The 24,469-nt window shown below is 44.7% G+C and overlaps 1 protein-coding gene and 1 long non-coding RNA gene across 7 annotated transcripts in view; one reads left to right on the forward strand and one right to left on the reverse strand.

Annotated features, from left to right (window-relative positions):
* LOC134428823 (uncharacterized) overlaps positions 1 to 12,656 on the forward strand; it is a 39,240-nt gene extending 26,584 nt beyond the window's left edge. The window contains exons 12-13 of one of the 6 annotated variants that reach the window (XR_010030465.1): positions 13 to 1,838; positions 12,556 to 12,656. This is a non-coding gene — a long non-coding RNA (uncharacterized LOC134428823). Of the gene's footprint in view, positions 1 to 12; positions 4,273 to 4,298; positions 4,752 to 12,555 lie in introns of those variants that run through there. The other 5 variants (XR_010030467.1, XR_010030464.1, XR_010030466.1 and 2 more) reach the window with 5 other exon arrangements.
* Positions 3,203 to 23,981, reverse strand: LOC134428817 (myosin-3-like). The gene is made up of 40 exons (XM_063175817.1): positions 23,778 to 23,981; positions 22,477 to 22,620; positions 22,239 to 22,395; positions 21,441 to 21,468; positions 20,478 to 20,586; positions 20,114 to 20,116; positions 19,893 to 19,985; positions 19,522 to 19,585; positions 19,342 to 19,440; positions 18,271 to 18,374; positions 18,047 to 18,185; positions 17,394 to 17,512; positions 16,629 to 16,778; positions 15,932 to 16,102; positions 14,983 to 15,292; positions 14,740 to 14,813; positions 14,417 to 14,504; positions 14,216 to 14,333; positions 12,761 to 12,884; positions 12,533 to 12,669; positions 12,206 to 12,461; positions 11,784 to 12,026; positions 11,241 to 11,417; positions 11,015 to 11,160; positions 10,842 to 10,932; positions 10,033 to 10,422; positions 9,644 to 9,770; positions 9,432 to 9,550; positions 8,987 to 9,183; positions 8,633 to 8,816; positions 7,820 to 7,985; positions 7,096 to 7,220; positions 6,589 to 6,897; positions 6,300 to 6,503; positions 6,056 to 6,181; positions 4,398 to 4,568; positions 4,215 to 4,319; positions 4,046 to 4,141; positions 3,788 to 3,925; positions 3,203 to 3,388 (listed from the first exon to the last, which is right to left on the reverse strand). The coding sequence occupies exons 1-40, from the start codon at positions 23,979 to 23,981 to the stop codon at positions 3,365 to 3,367; spliced, it is 5,829 nt and encodes a 1,942-aa protein (XP_063031887.1). The 3' UTR covers positions 3,203 to 3,364.
* Positions 23,982 to 24,469: the final 488 nt, after the last annotated feature.

A 24,469-nucleotide genomic window follows, 5' to 3' on the forward strand; every position in this document is an offset into this window, starting at 1 on the left:
TCATGTTCCCAGCAAAGAGCAGCGGAAGAGCTGGCCCAGGAGGTGACATTCAGGATGTCCTTTCTGTCACCCACCACAGCAGCTGAGGAGCTCCTGTTACAGAGCAGGGGAGTGGGGTGGGCAGGCTAAGACGCCTCCGGGTAAGACAAAGTCAAAAGAAGGCAAGTGGCAAAAGGGGGAGGGAAGGAGAACTAGGATTAGGTGCGTAATATTAGCACAAGCAGCAACTGTAGCCTAAAAAAGTCAGCAATGAGGTGGTGTCTTCCTTGGCTGGCACTCATTTGGGACAGATGCACAAATCCTACTTCTGGGCAGATTTCAGTGCTGTAAATGGAAATAAACTGGTATGGAATTTCTATAAATCTGCTCACTTTAAAAATTAGGCTTTTCAAGACTAAGTCAACCAGTGGATTGCCACAGAATTTTCTGAGTGACACTCACCGTAGTGAAGTTGCCAACAGGATACACAACAGACTTTTCTAGTGACATTTCATAACTTATTCTTGCAGAAAAATCCTTAGGAAATTTTTAAAGGATTTCATTATTTTATGTTGGAAGACAGATTCCCTTGTGGGTCAGGCTAAACATTTCTTTAATTGATTTCTGCATTCATCTCATGTGCCAAGGTAAGAATACATTTTGCTGCTCCTGAAGCACAAATCAGTTGTACAAAGCAGAACACCTCCAGGTTCTTTTTCTTGGATGATCCTACATAAAACATATGCCGCAGGGTGGGCTCAAAAAGAGTGACAAGCCAGGTCCCTGTGGGGTGGGCCACAGCAGCAGCTCAAAACCTGGACCACTCTGCCAAAGAGAAAAGCAGCTCCTTAGGCTGCTGGACCCCAACCTGAGCTACCTGCCCAGCCTCGGGAGCTCAGGTGAGGTCTGGATACTGGGGGCTTCCAGGCTCCACCTGTGAGTAGCCCCTGAATTCTTCAGGCCTCTGGAAGGTCTGGGTTTTCACTCTGACCCCCCCAGGACAGTTTGTGTTCCCAGGTTTGGGAAATGCTGCCTTAGGATTGGCTCTGTGCAGTGCAGACAGCTCTGCTCAGCACTTACACCTCCTCAGCAGTAATGAAACAACAGAATAAATACTGAAAATTATTTCTTCAAAACTAAAATTAGGTTTTAAAAAGAAATTCAGAGGTGGGCTATGAGTTAGTTGTTTGCAGATTACCATTGCAGTGTTGCCCAGCAGTTCCCCTCAGATTTCTGCTGACCTTTCATCCACGAACCTGTTCTGAGTTGTCATTTCTTCCACCCCCACATCCTCTACTGTCTTATTTCTTTTCATTGCACACATCCATGTTGTTTTCATCCTCCCAGACCTTTTCTGATCTCTCCAGCACTGTTTCAACCCCACCTCAGTTCTATGGTTACTCTTCCAAACTCTCAGCAATTTTTTTCTGCAACAAGAGTGACAATATATCAAGTTCAGCTGCTCAACCTCATGCATTGGGGCCTGCATTCTATTTGATCTGAACATGTTCCACAGGCTGCTCCTGCTCCACTTGGCTGCGAGAGGGGACAAGACTTTCTGCAATTCTGCTGTTCCTGGAGCCTCTGCTTTCCTCACCAGGGAAGGGATTCATGAACTGGGGCCTCTTGCTGATCTGCAAAGCAGAAGATGGAGTTCTGGGTCCACAGGCATTGCATTTTTATTTGCAGAGAGGGGATGCCCTATCCACCCCAAGGAGCCCTGACTGACTGCTGGAAGTACCTGGGCCGTGGGACAGCACATCCCAGCAGGGAATGGCCATGGCCACAGTGCTGGGCCCCATTCTGGTGTTTAACCTTTCAGCTGGCAATGGAGCTGTGCTGCACTGAGTCTCTCTGGGGTAAGAATAGCAGCTGCTGCCTTGGGACACAGCACACGTGTCCAGCTCCTCCAGGGCAGCACGTTGCAGTGCCACACACAAGGCAGCCTACCCGCTCAGGAATGTCTTCAGGCGCTATTAGTGGAAGCAGATCATCCCCACAAACAGGCACGACCCCGCACAGGAGCCTTGGGAGAGTGGGGCTATTTTGGGCTTTGGCATTGAGCGTGAAAGGAGGATGGGCTCATCCTCCTGCCATGAGCCTCCTCCAAAACTCCTTTGGGCCTTGTCCCCTCCTCCAGCAATGGCTCTTGTGGAGGCTGAGGGGCAGTTTTGTGTGGCCTGGGAGTGCAGGAGGTGAGGGCAAAGGGAGCTGTGAGTTTGCTGGTGGGGCAAGGCCAGCCCTCAGTGCCATCAGCAGTGCCCAGCTGTGCTCAGGGGAGGTCCTGCCTGAGGGCATGGGGCCTCTGCTTCATTCTCAACCACACCCATGAGAGTGAGAGAGGTACCAGAGAGTATGTAAGGCTCCAACTTTTTGAAATCAAGTATTGAAACACCAATCCTTTGCATCCAGCAGGGTATTTGCTTCTTTCCACCTGAAGCTCTCCATTTCTGAGCGGTTCTTCAGCACTCTTCTTCCATTTTCCTATTCCCTACCATAACAAATTCCCTCCCTAACTTATTCCTATCCTTTTAAGATCCTCTTTCTGGTGTGGATTTCTTTCATTGCATATTTTTAATGTCTCATTTATTTATGTTTCATTTGCCTTGCTTTGTGAATGTTTCAGTGATTTGCCAGCACTTAATCCACCACACTCATTGGTGCATTGGCCAGGAAATCTCAAATTAGCAAAGCAAAACCACTACACTGGGGCAAGAGCAAACAGTAAACTTTGTCCCAAAACCAGGCAAGAGGGCTGGGAGGATTGCATGACAATGCCATGTTATGCCTGGATACTCTGAAATGAATAATGACAGGCTGGTAAGGGTTACTAGACTTGCCTAGCAATTAGTAGTTTTCTGGTGATTTTGCACAGCTACTCCTAAACAAGATACAACTGTTTTTCTGCAGGTTCATGAAGCAGAAATTCATGTTGCACTGAGTAACCAATCATTTGACATGGGGTCAGTGACATTCAGCTCAGCAGGGCTTTGGACTGAAACACAGCACTGTGTCATAAGCTGCTGAGAATGTGCTGCTTCTAGGCTACAGGAGCTGGAACAGAATTCCTCCTTTGGAAAAGCAAAAAGCCTGTCAAACCTCTAGGTTTTAAATTCAGGATGAAATTGGTCAAAGTGAAATAGTAAGACTCAGAACAGAAACAGAAGTAGTAAGACTCAAAGCCACACTTTTGACTATAATTAGTAACAAGATGAGACTCTCATTTAAACATTCACATTTGGAACATTTGAAGTTGCAGATATCTATTTTATTGACACTGGTACAGCAGCAGTGACAGAAAATGTTTGTGTTCTTAAACAAAGAGAAAATTACTTCCTCAGCTGGAGAGGTACCTTGTGGAAGTTCTAGTTATCCCAGAGGAAGCTCATTTTTCAGTTCCTAACACCACCTAGAAAGGAGAGGCTTTGTTCAGTGTACACATGCCAAGATGAGTCTTTTGATTCCTAAAATCATCCAGCTCAGAGCACCATCCAGCTAGGATGGGCAAGGGAGTCTGAGCCAATGCAGACATGTGTGGAACCCTTAAAACCACTGTGTGAATTAAATATATGCAGGTAACACTAAGATGGCCATCATCCACAGCTGAAGCATGAAGAAAATATTAATTACATTGTTTCACTGGCAAAAAACAAGGACACATGCACTGCTAAGCTTATTCCATTTTAACAATAACAACCCACTCAACTTGCATTTAAAAGGCCCTTCCTTTCCAAATGATGCCTGTACAAGGCACAAATCTGCTGCTACACTCACTTGAGCAAACAGCACACCTGCAGGAAAGCCTTACCTTTGTAGCAGAGCCTTCTCTGGCCTTAGCTCTGAGTTTATTTGCTTGGCTCTCAGCAATGTCTGCCCTTTCCAGGGCCTCACCTATCTTATGCAGTGCATGTCTCAGTTTGCAGAGATCAGTATTGGCTTGTTCACCCTGAAATTGCAAAACAAAAATTTAAAACCATTTGGCAACATGCTGGGGCACAGAGCCAAGTTTTGAACTGGCAGTCCTATGAACTGGGAAATAACTGTTAGCTTCAATTTAGTGACTCACAGCTTCCTCAGCTTGTTTTCTGTAGGATTTGATTTTCATCTGCAGTTGATCTACCAGATCTTGTAACCTAACCATGTTCTTCTTTTGTTCTTCACACTGTGGAAAGAGAACGTGCAATTTTATGTCCTTGGGAGACAAAACATCAGAATTACTTTCTATTTTTACCCACCTGAAAAGTGAGCTCTTTGAAACGCCGTTCATATTTGCAGATGTTTTTCATAGCCTCTGAAGATTTTTTATGTTCTTCCTCCAGTTCAGCTTCTAATTCTCGGATCTGGTGAATTAATCAACAATTGGCTTAAGCCCTCACACAGGACTTGGAGAAGAAAGATGTTTCTGGGCTGGTACCCACCCTGGCCTCCAGCTTCTGGATCTGCTTCTTCCCTCCCTTCAGTGCCAGCTGCTCGGCCTCTTCCAGACGGTGCTGCAGGTCCTTCACTGTCTGGTCCAGGTTCTTCTTCATCCTCTCCAGGTGGGCACTGGTGTCCTGCTCCTTCTTCAGCTCTTCTGCCATCCTGGCTGCCTTGGAAGGGAGATGACACAAGAAACTGGAAGAATGTGAAAGAACAGCACATACTGTGCACCAGCACAGGATTGAATCCTGTGTCCTGCTGACCATTCCTGCCACCTCACTCCCTATTTTGTTGTTTTTTTTTTTTCCCATGACATGATAATAAAAAAACCTGACAGGAAATAGTAAGGAAAAGGATGGGAAAAGTCTGCCTTACTGCACACAGAGCTGGAGAGACAGAAAGGGAAAATGTTCTGTCCCACTGTGATCTCACTAAGAGCTGGGGAAAACAACAGCAGAGTCTGGGACAGGACATAGCACAGGTGAAAACTTCAGTGCTCAACACATCTGAGGTGTGCTGGGTGCTGTGCTTTAGTGCTTGCCCCAATCTCCTGGAGGGTAGTGCCACAAAGGCACAAAATAGTTTAAAATTATCTATGTTATTTAAGACAAACTTAAGATTTATTTTGCTGTCAAAGGTTGGATTCCTAAACTTAATATAATTAAGCCCTTCAGTGAAATATTGAGTAACATCATAATTAATGTTATAATTATATAATTATAATGAATGAAGAATTCAACAATTTGCTTTGGCAGCAAAATATATGAAAAATTGAATTAAAAAATATGACCACTAGAAGTTTTATATAAATATATATGTGGGCATAATTAATTGCAATGTCTTTTATTCAAACAGAATAGAAGTCACTAAAACACAGGAACACCTCAACATGAGGAAGAACGTCTTTCCATGGAGGGTGGCAGAGCATGGAACAGCTGCCCAGGGAGGGCATGGAGTCTCCCTCTCTGGAGACATTCCAAACCCACCTGGACACATTCCTGTGTCACCTGCTGCAGGTGACCCTTCCTGGGCAGAGGGGTTGGAGTAGATAATCTCTAGAGGTCCCTTCCAATACTAATGATTCTGAGATTCTATTTATATTTTTTTTTCCTTTTAATGAGCAATTTTTAAAGTTTTATATTTTAATTCCACATAATGCATCTAAGTGTTAAGATTTTGGTTTAATCCTCTGCATCAAAAATCATTAGCAGATTGAGTCCCATGACACACCAGTCCTATTGCCTGACTGAGGTTCACAGGTCTTGCATGAGAGGATTTAGCAGTAATTTTGAATGGAAATTTACAATTCTCATTTAAAATTTTGATAAAGAGGATTTTGCAAAGATAACTATTCAGATACCTTAGCCACTTTACTGGTTTCAATACTGCAGGATTTCTTTGTGGATTACATTTCCATGCCGCACTGAAGATATTTTGTTTTCAACTGACTAAATGTAGGTTTAGTTCTTTATGATGGCAACAGCCCCATCTGTCAGCAGGACATGTTCCCTGTTGCTCTAATCCTCCTCTGACACAAAGCCTTTTCAACCAGCTCACAGATGGTTCCTTGTCCAACATGTGACAAGAGTATTTACATTAACCCCCAGCAGCTATGCCACTTAAAAATTCAAAGTGAAAACCAGAGCAACATCCTCACATCTGTCATTGCCTTCTTAGCTCTTTCTTCAGCACTTTTTGCTTCATTAGTAATATCCTCTATCTCTGTTTGGAGTTGTGACATATCAGTCTCAAGCTTCTTCTTCGTATTAAAAAGGCTGGTGTTCTATAAAGGAGAAAGAGAGAGGCTTTGAGGGTCTATACATCGAGATCAATTCATCAATCCTTCTTCCTCCATCAATCTCTGGACCCCAAAATACATCAGTCTTAGCAAAGCAAAGTACCTGGGTGTGGAGGAGCTGTGCACGTTCAGTGGCATCCAGAAGCTCCTGCTCAGCCAATTTCCTCGACCGCTCCGTCTGCTCCAGGGCTGCCCGGAGCTCCTCAATTTCAGCCTGCAGCAGGTTTGCTCTGCGCTCCACCATGGCCACCTGCTCCTTCAGGTCATCCTGTGCTCTCACAGCATCATCCAGGTGCAGCTGGGTGTCCTGTATTTGAAGAGTCATTTTTGACCTAATGAATTTCTCGAATACTGTGCTTAAAAAATAAATCAACCATAAGGTAAAGCAATACCTTGAGAGCTCCCTGGATGCTGAGCAGGTGTTTCTGTGCCTCTGCAGCCTGGCGGTTGGCATGGCTCAGCTGGATCTCCATTTCATTCAGGTCTCCCTCCATCTTTTTCTTCAGCCTCAGGGCTTCATTCCTGCTCCTGATCTCAGCATCCAAAACACCCTGCATGGTCTCCACAGTCCTTTCTTGGTTTTTATTTAGCTGGGTGATCTCCTCATCCTTGTCAGCAATCTTTCTGCTGATTTCTGACTTTATCTGAGTCAGTTCTTGGGTGACACCAAGGATTTTGACTTCTTCATGCTCAAGAGCTGCCTTTAAAAGAAAAAAGAGAAAAACAAAGATGAAGGTAACATTTTAGAGAACATGATTATTGACATGGTACTCAGTGATTTCACAGAACTTCCTAAAGTTTGTGGCAATCAATCTTGCACACAGCTAGTGCCAGAAAAGGGAACAGAAAGCTGCTCAGCATGCTCTTTACTATCTACAGTAATATTTAAACTAACTCACCTCTGCCTCCTCCAGAGCTGTTTGCAGACCATTTTTTTCTATTTCAGCTTGCTTTTTGGCTTTCTCAAGGTCTCTGATCATTTTGCCATTTGAAGTAATTTGCTCTGTGAGATCAGCTGCTTCCTCTGTGAGAGAAGAATGGCATCAACCAGAGGAGCTGAACTCTGTGGGTTGTTGCTGCAGTCAGCGCCCCTTTTGCACACATAAATATGTATACACAAATATACATGTGTACACAATGATACACGTGTCTGTAAATATGTACAGATAAAACCAGACACAACCAACTCATGCAGGCCAAGTGGGGAATCCGTGTGGCTTGACAGCCCTCCTTACAGAGAGCCTGGAAGGGCCCTGCACGTGTTATATCTATGGATAGGCCATCAGGGTCTAATACAGGTCCTGTCTTTGTGTTCAGTATATCTGTAAAACTCACTCTCATGAGCTGCTCAGTCTCCCACAGTCACTACCTTTGCCTGGGAATGGCACCTCAATGTCTGCAGCAGATGAGAGAGCCGGGACATTTGCTTTATTTTCTTAATCACTTTACAAACATGCTTGACAGCTTTTGGTAAGGCACTGATATTCTGCATTAAGATGGAGAGCACAGGAGGGACAGAGTGCTGTCCCTGGGTGCCCTCCTGCAGGCATGAGTGTGCTGGTGGAGCACACCTTGCTGTGGTTGGTCTATGAAAGCTGATGGGACACAGAGCCCAACACGTACGCTGGAGAGTGGAGTTCTCCCGCTTGATTGTCTCGAGCTGATTCAAGGTTTCCTCATAGGCATTTTTCACTTTGAAAAGCTCTGTGTGCAGTGAGCCTGCTTCTTTAGAGACAGCTTCCCGCTCCAGCTGGCTCTCCTCATACTTCCCCTTCCATTCTGCCAAGACCTGGAAGACGCCATAGAATCATAGAATGCTTTGGGTTGGAAGGAACATCAAAGATCACCTAGTTCCAAATCCCCTGCCATGGCAGGGACACCTTCCACTATTCCAGGCTGCTCTAAGCCCTATCCAACCTGGCCTTGGGACACTTCCAGGGATGGAGTAGACACAGCTTCTCTAGGCAGCCTGTGTCAGGGTCTACCCATCCTCACAGGGAAGAATTTAATCCTAATATCCAATCTAAACCTACTCTCTGTCAGTGTGAAGCCATTCCCCCTTGCCCTGTCACTCCAGGCCCTTGCAAACAATTTCTCTCCATCTTTCTTGGAGCTCCCCTCAGGCACTGGAAGGCCACAATTAGGTCACCCTGAAGCTTCGCTTCTCTAGGCTGAGCAATCCCAATTCTCTCAGCCTTTCCTCATAGGAGAGGCTATTATGCTTCATTTCCTGCTGGTACTGAAAATGTTATTTGATCTCTAACTACATTTTGTACTAGATAAATAATGTAGTCTCTTAAACCAGGACAAATTCCTACTGCCATGCCCTAGTGGTTCTAGTTAGATTCACCTTGGCTTCAGCACTGACTGATGTACAGAGTGTTAGTTTGGCTTTCTAGGAGGCTACACTTGAAAGATACTGTGCTCATTTATGACCTTATCAAAATTCTGCTGTTTCCTGTCAAGGGCAGCTGCTGATGTGTTTGCTCTCTCTATGTCCAGTGTCAGATCCTCCACTTCCCCCTGCAGCTTAAACTTCATCTTCTCCAAGGAGGCACACTTGGAATTCAGCGTGTTTGCCTGCTGCCCTGCTTCCTGGAGACGCTGAGAGAGCTTTTTCCTTTAGGTACATAAATAAAACAAGCATATGATAAAAAAAATAATTTCACTATGAGTCTCATTTTAATTAAGACTATATGAAAACTCAAAAAAAAGAAATTTAGGTCAGGTTACTAAAAGTGGGTCTATATTCTGCCCAATATACATCTGAGCAGCTCATTTCATCTATACTTGGCCTCCTCGAGCTCCTCCGTGCGCTGAATCGCGTCCGTCTCGTATTTGGTTCTCCACTGGGCCACTTCACTGTTGGCCTTGGACAGGGCTCGCTGCAGCTCCCCCTTGGCCTCCTGCTCCTCCTCATATTGCTCCCGGAGCAAGTCACAGTCGTGGCGAGCGGACTGCAGGGCGTGGGCCAGGGCATTCTTGGCCTGGTGGTAAAAATATGGCGATGAGGAGTAGGTGTTTCCTGAGAAATTTCTCTCACTGGTACTTATACACTGATAAACGTCCCAAAGAGATAGAGATTAACTGACTGTCTCATAAAAACATGGGAGTCCTGCACTGCAAGGGCCTGGATTGCATCTTTTAATTGGATCACCTTTTGAAGCCTTGAACACTTTCCAAAAACCAATATTATGTCAAATATTTATTTCATATGTAATGTGAGTATCTTCACCTTGATCTCCTCCTCTAGCTGCCGTTTCAGTTCTTCAATCTGCTGAGTGAAAGCCTGTTTCCCTCTAGACAGCTGAGAAATTAAAGCATCTTTTTCTTCCACCTGGCGTCCATATTCACCTGAAAAAATTTGCAATTGAGATAAAATTTTAATAGCTAAGAGAGCAATTTATGGGGTTCTCCATTTCCAAATTACAGATGGAAAGGCTGTACCAGATTCTGTCTGCAGACGAGCTCTTTGAGCACTAAGATCACTAATCATGCGCTGATTCTGCTCCTCCTTTGTTTTATACTCGCTCAGCTGGTCTTCCAGAGTGCGGCACATCTTCTCCAGATTTGCCTAGATATCAATTGTACATTAAAAAAAAAAAAAAAAAAAAAAAAAAAAAAAAAAGAGTAAATACCTTGATCCTGCCTTCTTTTAGCAGGAAAATATGTCCAGAAGATGCAGTTGACATCTTGGGACTATACATGCACCCAAACTTCTACACATGAGATTTGAAGAAAGCATTTATAATACAACCTGATAAAAATTAAGTCATATATGATTAAAGAAAAAATACCACATTGCTATAAAATTCCTAATAAAAATAATTGTGTACCTTGGCTTTGGAGACAGACTCCATGTTGCTGGCCAAGTCGTCAATCTCCATCTTCAGCTCACTCTTCTCCTTCTCCAGCTTCTGCTTCACGCGTTGCAGGTTGTCGATCTGCTCGCCCAGCTCAGCTGTGCTGTCCGCGTGCTTCTTGCGCAGGGCGGCAGCCGTGGCTTCGTGCTGCAGCGTGGCCTCTTCCAGGTCACGGCGCATCTTCTGGAACTCTGCCTCGCGCATCTTGCTGAGCTCTGTTTGAGCCGTGGTGGCTCCGCCAGCCTCTTCAAGGCTCGCTCGGGTTTCCTCAAGCTCCCGAGTGAGCTCAGCACAACGCTTCTCTGCCTTAGTCCGCGTTGTTTTCTCACTCATGGTCTCCTCTTCCAGCTCTGCAGCACGGGCCTGGACAACGAGGGAATAGCACATCAGGAATTAAATAGGGAACATTTCAGTCATTCACTGCTTAGGTCTCTGCATATTTTTCGCAGTAGAGCACTAAGAACCTTGTTTTGGAGACTGTAAGCAAAACAAACATCCTTTGAATTTCACTGTTTGGCATTGTAGGTAAAGACTTACTGACAGAAAGGACCTATGGATCATCTCATTCTAGCTTTAGATCACAGCTTTCTGTTGTTGTTTTGAGTTTTCATCTCTGTATTCCCCCACTACCAGGTTTTGAGTGTGGGGAAACAGGGGTGGCTTCTATGAGAAGCTGCTGGAAGTTCCCCTGTGTCTGAGGGACCCGATGCCAAACTGAGGACAAGCATTATTCATGGTACTACAGTTTAAAGCAAGCAAACAGTAATGATGAAGTCTCTTGCCTGCAATTCTCTGATCTTCTTCTGCAAATGAGTACCTGAATTTTGCTGTTCCGCAATTTTATTTTGCATCTGGTTAAAATCAAAGTCTTTCCTGTGAAAGAGATGTTTTATTAAAAGAAAATAAGTCCAGTTAAAGCCAAATAATAAATTATCTACTAATTTGTTTCTCATACTTCCTTAATTTTTCATCTAAATGTTGTTTATCATTCTCCAGATCTGCTATGGTTTCCTGTGCAAGTTTCAAGTCTCCCTCAAGCTTTCTCTTTGCTCGTTCAAGGTCCATACATGCTTTTCTTTCGAGTTCCAAAGATCCTTCAACCTGCAATATAAACATATATAAACATGACTGATGGAACAACTAAAGGATCTGCTCCTTCTCCTTGTGTTGAGCATGCTTACGTGGTTCACTTGCTGCTCCAGCTTGGTCCTGGCTTTGGTGAGGGTATTAACTTTCTCCTCCTCTATTTGCAGGTCATCCAGTGCCTGTTGCTGGGCTTCTTGCAGGGCCTTCTTCTCCTTCACTAACTTTGCAACAGTCTCATCCAAACCTCTCACTACTTCAGTCAGATTTTTGACCTATTGTAAGGCAAAATAGTTCAAGGTCACTAAGAATTTTGGCCCTCACATAGGCCATGAATACAGACAATGAACTTCCTGTTAGACTCCCAAAGAGGCTTTAACCATTTTATGGTCACACTTTACAATCTCTCTGCTTTTATATATCAACCCTTCAGAAGTCACAAAGCAATGCTGAACTTTAATTTTAGTGCATTTTTGCATGCTTATGGATTGGTTTTCCTGCACAACAGAGGTGCCCGGGTTCAATACCAAGCCCATAGATCTTCTTACACAGCAGCATGTAAGCATTCAAGCTCACTGAATCTTTACACCCTATACATCCACAGAGCAACTGTTATTAAACATTGCAGAAATAAAAAGCACCTTGTTTTCAGTGGCATGCTTTTCCTTTTCAGCCTTGACCAATGTTAACTCAAGCTCATCCATATCGTTCTTCAGCTCAGAGCATTCATCCTCCAGTTTCCTCTTTCTGGCTGCCAGATCAGCATTCATCTCCTCATCATCTCCCAGCTTTTCCATTATCTCCTTTATTCTTCCTTCCAGCTGGAATTTTAGTTTGATCAGCTGGTCGCATCTTTCCTCAGCATCAGCCAAATTTTCATTTTCCTTTTTATAGAGAAAAGAAATGTGTTTCATTATCCCACATTGGCACTGACACTTTCATAAATCACCTGTTTATTAAGTGGCTGGTACATGAAATAACAGAATTTCCTTTCAGTCCTTTACTGAACACTCAAACAAAACTGGTGTAATCTGAAGAGCCAAAAATTATTTGAATTACTTACAGTTTGTACTTGCAGCTGTAGGTCCTTTTTCTCTTGCACCAGAGACACCATTTTTTCTTCCAGTTTGCTCCTGGTGGCTTCTGATTTAGCCAGTTCTTCTTTTGTTCTCTCAAACTCTTCCTTCATCATGGCCAGCTCTTTCTCAGTTCCCACACTTTTTAAGAGGGGTTTAAACTTGAAGTACAGCTTCATCCAGGGCCACTGCTTGACTTTCATGAATGCACGGATGTTGTACTGGATGCAGAGGATGGACTCCCTGAAACCAGAGTGATCCATCAGTAGATAAAGCCCATCTTTGAGCAACCAGACCTGGCAGAGGACACACACCTGTGGTCAAACATTTTTTTCAGGTCAAGTCTCCGGAGGTATCCCCTGCACAAAGCCTGGGTCCGTGTGATCATCTGTCCTAAACGTTCATCTCTCATCTCTTCCAGGACACCCAGCAAACCTGCCTTGAAGAACACCTGCAGCCAAAGAACAGACATCATTCCTTGCTGGGTTTGCATTTCAACGCAATGAATGTTTTCTTATCCTATGTCAAAATTAAACATTTACCTTAGTGTGTCCGAATTTGTACTGAGTATGATCTATCTCAATGGAAGACAACAGCTTTTCACACGCCTTCCTGCTATCAACAAACTTTCCCTCTGGAATGGCACTGGCATTCAGAAGGAGGTATCTGATAAAATAAAGGAAAAAGCTTACCCATCAGTACCATTCTAGTGCACAGAATGCCACAAGAACAGCTGTCAGTTTGAAGATAAAGAGGAAGGCTGAGTCTGACTCACACCTCCAGCCTCAATAGCAAAGCAGTAAGGAAAGCAGCAAATAGCAGCAGGTCAGTTCAGTAGGTACCAAGGATGTGTTACAGCCCTCACTGAGACTGCAGGCATGGACAGTCTGTTCTCTGGACCAAAGAGACTGCTCATTTGTGTCGCAGTCATTATCACTACTCTAGGGCTCCAGCTCACTGGGTTAGCTGAAAATTAAAAAAATTGATGGATTTTAATAGTAGGGAAATTGCTTTTCTGGACAATATCCAACTTCTCACATTCCTCCTGGACCATGTAACCCAGAATTAGACTTTGGATCCAGCAATGGACTTCCTAATCCTACACTGAGAGATTATTCCATACCTATTTTCAGCATTGATACACAAATCTGCCCTCCCACATCAATGGCTGAGCCAATGCCTTCAGGGAGTATCCAAAACACCATTTCAGCCCTGCTCAGTGCCCTGCTCTCCAGCACACCCTGCACAGAGTTGTAAAGAGGGAGTGATTGCTTTGTTCTTAGAGATCTGACCCTACATTTGCCTTTGTTCTAACACAACGAGCAGATGACCTTAGCTGGGTTGCCCTGGATTTATCAACCCTTTATAAATGTCTTATTTGCAGCAGTTCCCATGATAAGACTTTTTGGTTATGGGGTTTTATCTACAAATGAATCTGCTAATGCTGTAGAAATGTTAACATGTCAAAATATTAACCCACTACAAAATGAAAGGGTCATGTGGAGCTAACTTGGATTTCCTGTTGGTGTCCCTTCTGTTACTGCTGCTCTATTTGCCAGTCAAACTTAGCATTTCATCAAGAAGTAGTATTGGATTTAACACAGTTTCTTCTTTGTAAAACCATTCTAGTTAGAATTATTTAAACCACACTTTTCAAGCCTCTACTAGATGGCAGTGAAATACAGAATGTGCATAGACCACCCTCTGTGTTTTTGCTGAAACATGCTTGTGCCTAATTTGAGAATTAAAACAAAGATTATACAAACATTCAAATTAACAGGAATGAATTAAAAATAGGTTTTGGCATACGGTATTGAGGAAGGCATCTGGGTGGGCACTGCCCACACAGACCATGCTATTAGATATGTCTTTTGCTTTCCATGTGTGTTAAATATTAAAATAGTCTTTTCCTAACAACTGAATCATGGGCTGGTTTAGCAAGAGTCTTCTTTCAAATGAGTTTGGCTCAATGCAAACACAAGAATGTTATTACTGACCTTTGTTTGAAATCCGCATATGGTATCTTATTAGGAAATCCTTTCCTGCAGATCCTAATGCCCTCCAGAACACCATTGCATCGCAGCTGGTGCAGAACAAGCTTGTGATCCATCAGGCCTGTGACAGTGCAGCATGGGGACACACTGATTGCTCTAGCACTGCTCCTTCTGCCCATTTCTATTCTATGTCTTAGGAATTACCTGGGGTCTTTGTTTCATTGGGAATGATGCAACGCACAAAGTGAGGATGAGTTGTTCGTAAGTTAGACATCAGCTTATTCAGGTTTTCCTGTAAAACAGAGATAATTTCTAATCTCTATATTATCTCAGTTCTCAGAGTGATTTGACTCTGCTGAACAGCAAAAATTCAGAACTTTCTCCTTACTCTCCTGGTGAATATTCTACACTTCTGTGTAGGCACCAGCAAAGTAAATGGCTTCTACTGAAGAACTTCCCTCCTGATATAAAATGAAAACAGGGCTGTGGAGCCAGGTGTGACAGTCCCTGCCAGAGAACACACTTACCCGAAAGAGTACAGAGACAGTTTGGAAGGAAGAGCCCTTCTTCTTGGCTCCTTTCTTCTTCCCACCACCTTCAGCTGGAAAATGAGATGACAGTGCAGCTGAGGAACTGCTGCAGATCCCTTTGACAGTATTTTAATTGTGCATTTAACACACAGCACACAAGCACTGACTCAACACTGATCCACATCAGGTGAGAGGTGCAGTAGGAAATCCCAAACTGGAAACATAATCCTCCAAGCTTACCTTCATCTATGGAAGCAAAACTGGCATAAAGATGGCATAAAATTTTCATAGATGATTTCTGGTACAACCCCACAACAGTTTCATTCAGAGGGTCCTTGTTCTTCTCCAGCCACCCAGTGATGTTGTAGTCCACTGTGCCAGCATAGTGCACCAGGGAGAAGTGGGCCTCAGCCTTGCCTTTGCCTGGCTTGGGCTTCTGGAAGCTGCTGCACTTGCCCAGGTGCTGGTCATAGAGCTTGTTCTTGAAAGAGGTGTCAGTTGCCTTGGGGAACATGCACTCCTCTTCCAGGATGGAGAAAATGCCCATGGGCTGAATATAAAAATGGTGTTTTCAAATAAGATCAATTCAAGCTATAGTAAAACAGAGTGAAAGACATGCTAAAATGAAGTACTGGAGGTATTTTATAGAGAATCAGCCTGAGAAAGATTTTTTGTGAACAGCTAGCAAGATACTTAAAAGAACTCATAAGATTTTGAACTACCCAGACAGTGTGTGGAAAACAAGAGAAGTCAGGCAAAAACTGTGCAGTAACTTCTCAGAATACAGTAGTGACTTCTAACTGAGAAGGAACAAAAAGAAAGCAGACATGAGGTTTTCTGGGATTTGAATTTAAGTGAGAGAAAAGCTGAGGAGAACCAATACACAAGGACAGGACGACGGACGGACGGACGGAAGGAAGGAAGGAAGGAAGGAAGGAAGGAAGGAAGGAAGGAAGGAAGGAAGGAAGGAAGGAAGGAAGGAAGGAAGGAAGGTTAAAATCAGTGTCTTTTTAGAAGACAGGATACATTCCCAGTCAGTGGATAATTAATTGCACACATGGGTAATATTTAAAGAAATAGAGGAGGTGAAGAGACCTGAAAGCTTCCCAGAGAGATTGTATTGAAAGCAATCAAAGCATACACTCTCAAGAATCCTCTATAGATTGCACAAGATGCTTAAGAAACTCACCTTTTCTATGAGCTCAATGCAGGCAGCCAGGTCCATGCCAAAGTCAATGAACTCCCATTCAATGCCCTCCTTCTTGTACTCCTCCTGCTCCAGCACGAACATGTGGTGGTTGAAGAACTGTTGCAGTTTCTCATTGGTGAAGTTGATACACAGCTGCTCAAAGCTGTTGAACTAATAGTTGAATAAGTGCGTTAATATTGTTAAACTGCCTCTGATCATTTTTTTTTCACAGGGATGTCACAAGGTTAGCCAGACTGACCCAACAGGGTTTTGATAGCAGGGTAAAGAATATACCATGGGCTTCCAGGCTTACAGAAAAGTTGTGCAGTGCAGCACATGATTGCTGCAGCCTGCATTGGCCATGTTTGGGTGGCCCTAATGTCCATAAATACAAACTCTTTGGGGAGAGAGAGAGAGCAGGTTCATGGCCATGCTTCTGCCCTCTCTCTTGTCTTACAAAGGGGTGATGGATCTACAAAGGCAGAAGTAGCTTCAGACAGATGTGCTTGATGGCTGCACTCGGGTGAGGAGGAGGAGGAAAGGATGTACATAATTTCTGATGAGTGATGGATCTACAAAGGCAGAAGCAGCTTCAGACAGATGTGCTTGATGGCTGCACTCAGGTGAGGAGGAGGAGGAAAGGTCAGAGAAGACAAAACGGAAAAGAGACAGGCAGAAGTCTGAGAGTACTGCAAACCTCAAAGATCTCAAAGCCAGCAATGTCCAGGACCCCAATGAAATGCTGTCTGGGCAGCTTCGTGTCCAGCTGCTGGTTGATGCGAACAACCATCCACAGGAAGAGTTTCTCATAGACAGACTTGGCAAGGGCATTCACTGCCTGGTGCACCTGCAGGGAGATGTCACACACCTGTGTCAGGCACTGCCAGAACAAAACAGCCTTCACCATGCCCACCCACACTGCACTAACAGGCCTTCATAACCCCGACCATTCTCAGCTGTGATCTGTGGCATTTTTGGGGTCCCAGAGGGAAGGAAATGATGAATCTCACTCCATGTTCTTAGAAGGCTGATATGATATGATATGATATGATATGATATGATAATGATATTTATTATGTTATACTATGCTATACTAAAGAATACAGAAAGGATACAGACAGAAGGCTAAAAGATGATAATGAAAAGATAATAATGAAAATATAATGAAAAACTCATGACTCTCTCCAGAGCCCTGACACAGCTGGACCCTGATTGGTCATTAAGTCAAAACAATTCACATGAAACCAATCAAACAATGACCAGTTGGTAAACAATGTTCAAACCACATTCCAAAGGAGCAAAACACAGGAGAAGCAAATCAGATAATTATTGTTTTCATTTTTTTCTGAGGCTTCTCAGCTTCCCAGGAGAAGAAATCCCAGCAAAGGGATTTTTCAGAAAATATGATGGTGACAGTGACCTTAGGGAGAGAGGATGGTCCCTGCTGTTCCTTGATGCTCACCTGATCCACTGTCTGGCCCTTCAGCACATATTCATTTCCCACTTTCACCCGGGGGTAGCACAGAGCTTTCAGCAAGTCTGCTGAGTTCAGGCCCATCAGATATGCTGCTTTGTCAGCCTCTGGAAAACAAAATAATAACTTGAAATACTTTCTTCTTAAATCAGACACACACAGGGCATTGGAACCAGCCAGAGTCACTCTGAAACTTGCAACTGATTGGCTTTACCCCATCCACAAATCTTGCCTAACATTCTCCTTTACTTTTCTGAACAGCCTCGTGACAGAGTGGCTACAGCAGCCCCAACAGATGTGGTGAAACCCAGGAGGGCACTGTTGATGGGACAACACAGACTTTTTCCCCATCAAGCCACTTCTCCACAATGTCACCCAGGCAGAACAAGTGTGTATGTGTAACCAGAAACTGAAGAACATTACTGTGATGTGCCCCGGGCTCTGGCTCCTACAGCAGAGTCATCGGGAATAAACTGGATGCACAAAGTGCCTCTATTTGATGCAATAAGTTGAAAATCAAACCTCCTTTTTATGTTTATCAAGGAACAATGACATGTCTCCTGGAAGACTCCCTCCATTGTTAGTGAGAAATGGCATGGAAACAGCTGGAAATATTCCTCTCCCAGCCAGGGAGGAATTACCTTCTGTGCCATCAGGCTCTGCCTGCTCCTCACGTGGTTTCTGCTTGAATTTCATGTTCCCATAGTGCAGGATGGCTCCTGTCAGCTTGTAAATCCCCATCCTCTCATCAGGGCTGAAGCCCAAAGTGTCAATGGCTGCCTGCACACCAGACAGATCAGCTGGGTTTAACAGTGGTGAGAGTAAACTGAGACTGTAAAAGCCTCTCCTTGCTAGCTGTACTCACATCTGTGGCAAGAAGCTCCTCCTGGTCATCGATGCTGGCGACAGAGATCTGCCCTTGGCTGATGAAGGGATAGTCATAGGGGCTGGCTGTGACAAGGAGCATCTCTGAAAGGCAAACAGAGGAGTGAGAGCCACAGCCTGGCAGGGAGATGGAACAATGCCTCTGCAAGTTTTCACAAGCTCTCCTTCCTCTTTCATCCCAAACTCCTGGTTTGGAGTAAGAGACCAGAAAGATAGAGTAAAGCCTTTCATCTGCCTTCCCTGGCTGAGCAATCCTTCCAGTTTAATATTGTGAACTGAGAGCTGAGCATTCAGTGGGCACAGAACACAGGCCATGCACAGAAACAGCTTTCAAGAAAGAGGCTCTCAGATAAAGCTCATTTGTGCTTATCCTCATACATGACACAGAGTGGGAGGATGGGAGCAGGAGCTCCACCTTGGGAAATGCTCTGTGGAGAGCTGGGAAGGAGGGGCAGAGTGGACCAAGGATGAGCGTGTGGGCAAAGGGACAGATGTGGGATGTGGGTAATATGGGTAGGGAGTGCTGTGGCAGTGGGAAGGGGGAAAAGGTCAGAAAGGTTGCACTGGAAACAGGAAATAACATTTGCCCATGTGGTGAAAAGCTCAGGTGAATGGTTTGTAGATCAGGGTACCTACCCATCCTGCACCCAGAAATGCTTACCTTTCCATTGAAGATTATTCACAGGATCTGGCCCACCTCAGCTGGAATTTCCACACCATGGAGAATAGCAAGGTGCAAGGCAGAGTACATTGGCCACCCCTGCACCTCACCTGCACACAGTTTCTGTTAGACCTTACTCAGGGAGGATAAATGGAGGTGGAGTAAAGCCCTAGTGTTATGCAGAGACACAAGTACAGATTGGGGAACCTGGGCAGGGCCGAGGCTGCAATGCTGAGGACATAAATCAGCACATGATTATTGGAATTACATGATCCCTGCTCTGCAGGGACACAGGCATTGTGCCACTGGACTCTGTCACCGAGCTGGCACAGAGGGAAATGTTTGCCAGGCTGACTTTACTCAGTGTCACCAGGTGGTGGCTGTCCTTACCAAGCAGTTCAGGCTTCTTGTTGGAGAGGATCTGGTAGAAGATGTGGTAGCTTCTCTCAGCTTTCAGCTGGAAAGTGACTCTAGACTTTTCCAGCAAGTCTGTAATGTATATGCACATTTTAGACACTTTTCAGGCTCTTTATGTTCTAGCAAGGCTGTCAGCCCCCCTCAGTTACTCACAGGTCTCAATGTCACCGGAGGCCAGCTTTCCAGATGTTCCAAAATGGATACGAATGAATTTACCCTGGCAAGCAGACAAAAGTGGTGTCAGTGCAGCAATCCAGAGTGTTTTAATCTCTTCAGTCTTAGACAGCATCACCAAATCAGTCTGATTGGCTTTGATATATAAAGATAGAGAAAAGGGAACACTTTGCTGCAGCAATGTGAGCATTAAACAGCTGCTAACACATCAGCATTTCATAAAAACCTAGAAATTGGTTAGCAAGAATATTTTTCCCAGCTCGCATGGGGGAGAAATGGGGTTTCAGTCACAGCTAACAAGCAGGCAAAGAGCATTAGAAACACAGAGGGGCAGACACAGGGTGACTCACAAAGCGTGAGGAGTTGTCATTTCGCACGGTCTTGGCATTCCCAAAGGCCTCCAGCAGTGGGTTGGCGCTGAGGATTTGATCCTTGAGCGAACCCTGCAGGAATAATTGAATAATTACTGAAAAACACTGTGAGCTATGTGGTAAGAAAAAGTGGCTCTAAGGAATGATTACATGTGCAGGCATGTGCACTTCATTTCAGCTCTGCGGTGCTACTGCTGCACCTTCTTGACTCCAGCACCAAGAACCAGCACTGGGGGTAAACAACAAATAACTCATTTTCCTCTTATTCAGAATTTCTCCTACAGTCAGAGCTCTCAGGTTCCCTGCCACAAGGACAGATTGATCCATGTTAAGAAACTGGAGCCTCTGATTCTTCCTGTTTGAGTCCAGGTAAAGCTACACCTCGGCCATGGCAGCTCTGGTATTTCTTGTGGTCCTAACTGCACATCAGCCCCTGCACCTACTGCCTTTCAAAGAGTGGCTGAAGCTAATAAAAGATATTTCGAGGTAAGTGTGTGTCACCAGTGCCGTCCACAGGAGGATAACATCCTGAACTGCCCTCCACCAAGCCCTTCCTCCTCACACCTTCATCGGGGGCTCCTTCTTGGTGGCCGTGTCCCCGCTGGCGGCGATGGTGGCGTAGTACTGGATCACGCGCTTGGTGTTCACCGTCTTGCCAGCACCCGACTCCCCGCTGCAGGGAGAAGGCTCAGAGTGAAGGATAACATGCCCCCCTCTGTAGCACTGACAAGGATCCCCATGGCAGGGAGGACTCCATCTTATAAGGCTAATTAATTACTTTATTATACTACATTATTCTATACCATATTATATTATATTACATTACATCTAAACTGAATCCGACAAGCACTCAACTCAACTGCACACAACTGCACAATATTACATTATGGTGTAATATTGTACAGAATAATATAGTATAATGTAATTAACTACATCTAAATAATATAGTATAATAAAGTAATTAATTACATCTAAACTGAATCTGCCAAGCACTCAACCCTGCACACAACTGCACCGCAATGAAAGCTAATTAATTACTTTATCAGAAAGCTAATTAAATATTATATTATATTATATTATATTATATTATATTATATTATATTATATTATATTATATTATATTATATTATATTATATTATATTATATTATATTATATTATATTATATTATATTATATTATATTATATTATATTATATTATATCCAAACTGAATCTGCCAAGCACTCAACCCTGCACACACCTGCACTTGTGACTGTCCCCCAACAGTCCTGACACACACACACACACCTGGCCCTGACAGGCCAAGGAAACAAAACACCATCACTGTGGGAAAACAGTCTCCATTTTGCATTCTGCTTTGGCACAAACACAGGCACAGCAAATGATAAGAATTGATTTTTCTTTCTCTGAGGTTCAGAGAATGTGAATCTCAGAAATATTCTTGGGAAGATTTGTGCCTTGCTTTTCTCTGTGAGGAGAAATGTGGCTACACAGCTCTTGTTGGAGACAAGTGGCAGATGCACTTACGTGATCAGGATAGATTGGTTTTCACGATCTGTCGGAGGGAAAAATACCTGCAGTCAGAGAAGCTGTAGGGAAAGTGCTGGTTCTCAGTTAGCTGTGACCTGGTGTCCATTGGGGAATGAAACAAAATCTCTGCAGGTGAAACTGAAAAGGTGTATGGTCTACTCTCCACCTCTCTTTCCCTCCCTATACTCCACTTTTTGTCTTCCTTCCACCTCCTTTGCTCATCCTGTGCTTGTTTTCGCTTCTGTCTTTTTCATTCTTTACCTTTAATACTATTAAATATGGGACAGGACTTTATTCATATCAAAACCTTGTGTTTTGGTGATAATATTTCTATCAGCTGTGTTCTGGATCTACCTGCTGTTCCTTGAAGCCCCATGCAGGTGTGCAGCCCAGGGACTTCCCAGGTAGTGTGTCCTGTCCAAGTGCAACTGCCCTTTGCAGGGGTCTCTTTTGGGCTTCTTAGCTTAGTACTTAGACCAGAAATACAGATAATGTGCAGCGCTACAGCACAGTGCTTCAAAAATAAACAAAATATTCCAGGGGATGGGGAAAACTGTCTGGAGCTGGGTTTGCATCATTTAGGGCTGATGATAAAAACCAAGCAGATAATCTGCAATGTTACACACTGAGTACAATGTTACACACCGAGCAGATAATCTACAATGTTACACACCAAGTACTTTGCAAGAGTTGGCAAAGGTGACTGAGCCGTGGCAGCATGGAATGGCATTTGGCAGAAACAGCAGGTCTGACACACTTTTTTGCTCCAAGTCTGGTCAAAGCAGAGCCACTCACCAGTCAGCATGAACTGATAGGCGTTGTCAGAGATGGAGAAGATGTGTGGAGGGGCCTCCTGGCGCTTCTTGCCTCGGTAGGCCAACACCACCTCGGGGTTGTACACCGGCAGCCACTTGTAGGGGTTGACAGTGACGCAGAAGAGACCCGAGTAGGTCTGCAGAGATAAAAACAGGGGTGGCACTGAAGTCCAGCTCCTGCAGCTGTGTTTCCTCCTTTGCCAGAAGAAGGAACTCACATAGATCATCCAGGAGCGGTAGCGGTCCTTGAGGTTGTACAGCACAGCGGGTTCGTGCAGGTGGGTCAGCATGGCCACGTCCTCAACTCTGTCAAACTTGGGTGGGTTCATGGCATACACATCATCAGGTTTGACAGCAACTGTCTACAACCCAGAAAGAAAGAGCCAACCTTGGTTCAGCAGCTCTTGACAGTCCTTCCACAACCACAGAGAAGTAATAACATCTCTAAGGCTGCTCTAATTCATACTTTTCTTTCTGTTTAACTGTGCTAAGCAAAATATGGCTATTTCAGGCAAACACTGCAGCCAGCCAGGAAATCTACAACACAGGTACATTGACAGGGTGTCAATTTCCTGGCATTGCTGGGACCACACAGACATGATTTGTGCTGGAACAGATCTTTCAACACATTATCACTGCTTATAAACTTTAGGTCTTTGCTGCTCCTGGCTGTAAGAACCTGGGGCATATCTGCTGGCCAGCCAGGCTCCCATGAAATTGCCAGAGAGCCGGGACACAAACAGCACAAAACTCATCAACAGCAAATCCATCCTTGGGACAGACTTGTTGCTCTCCTGCCTGTGGCCATTCCCAATGAAAGAACAGCTTTGTCTCTACCAAACAGCACGGTCTGCTGTGCTCACACTGTGGGGGACCATCCTGTCCCACTGCCAGAGCCTGTGGATTTGTTGTGGGGGTGGCAGATGTTCACAGCTGGCAGCAGCTTAACTCAGCCACTGCTTTCTAAAAGCCTTGTAGCACCTTCTGCCAAGATGTTGGTCATGGTTGTTCTTTGAGCTGTTGCAGTTATTCTTACAAAAGGTGTCAGGGCACAAGCTGCTGACATTTCAGCCTTTTGGAAGATTAACACCTTGGATGGTCCTCTGGGAAACTGCAGCCAGTGACACTGACAATTTCACATGCAAAGGCGACTTGCAAAGTTATCTGTCTGATCAGCTACCAGTAAAGGAAGGAATTTATGAGTGGATATGACAGTGTTAGCTGAGAAAGTGTTAAAAACTAAGTTAAGACTGGCTAGGCTATGATCCAACCTGGTTTAGAGCATTGTCTGATTTTCAGAGCCAAAACCAAGAATAATTATCCAACGAACACTTTTATCCCAGCATCTGGAGCTATACTTTCCTGCAGAGGCTGTGCTGGTCCCAGTCAGAGGGCAGGGCAGGGCAGGGCAGGGCAGGGCAGGGCAGATTTCTTGCCTGGTGCTTTCCCAGTTTGTCCCCAGCAGATGCCCTGGCTCCCTCAGCAGGGCTGGGAGAAGGGTTACAAGGAATGCACTTACCCTGCCATCCTCTGTCTCAACAGTTATCTTCCCATCCTGTGCAGCCTTGATCCTCCCCCTGGTGTACTCCACCTCGGGGTCAGCCACAAAGCAGTGGGTTTTGGCATCAAAAGGCTGGTTCTGGGCTTCTATACTCTCCTTCTCGGATTTGCGCAGGTACGGCGCGGCCTCACCAAAAATCTCCATGCCAGCGTCTCTGCTCATGGCTCTGGAAGACAGAGACCCCCAGACCCCTGTCTGCTGCTCAGGGCAGAGAGCAGCTGAACATTCACCCCAGCTGGCTGCTCTGAGGTGCCCCCTCCCAGCTCTCAGGTGTGTGCGCTGAGATCTTGAGGGAGTTTGCTTTTCCAAGCTGGAAGGTACAAAGGCAGTGAAGAAGAGCCACTACCCTCCATGGACCCAAGGAGAGGAGATCCATGTCCAAAGGAGGAGGAGAGCTCCCCAGGAAAGTGGTCAGATCTGAGGGATTAATGTAGTGCTAGAAAAAGTGAAGCCCTGAAGATTATTTTTCTTCTGTTTTTTAGTTTATTACTTCCCTTGTTCTCTGTCAACATGAAACCTGTCCTAGTCTTCTGGTGAGCAGCCACAGTGGACAGGAATGGACATGTGCTGAAAGGAGATCATGGAGGGGGAAAAACAGGCACTGCCCATGGTGGGCACAGGAGAAAAGCCAGCTCATGCCAGCCTGAGCA

This window comes from Melospiza melodia, chromosome 24 (assembly GCF_035770615.1).
Source record: "Melospiza melodia melodia isolate bMelMel2 chromosome 24, bMelMel2.pri, whole genome shotgun sequence".
Taxonomy (NCBI): domain Eukaryota; kingdom Metazoa; phylum Chordata; class Aves; order Passeriformes; family Passerellidae; genus Melospiza; species Melospiza melodia.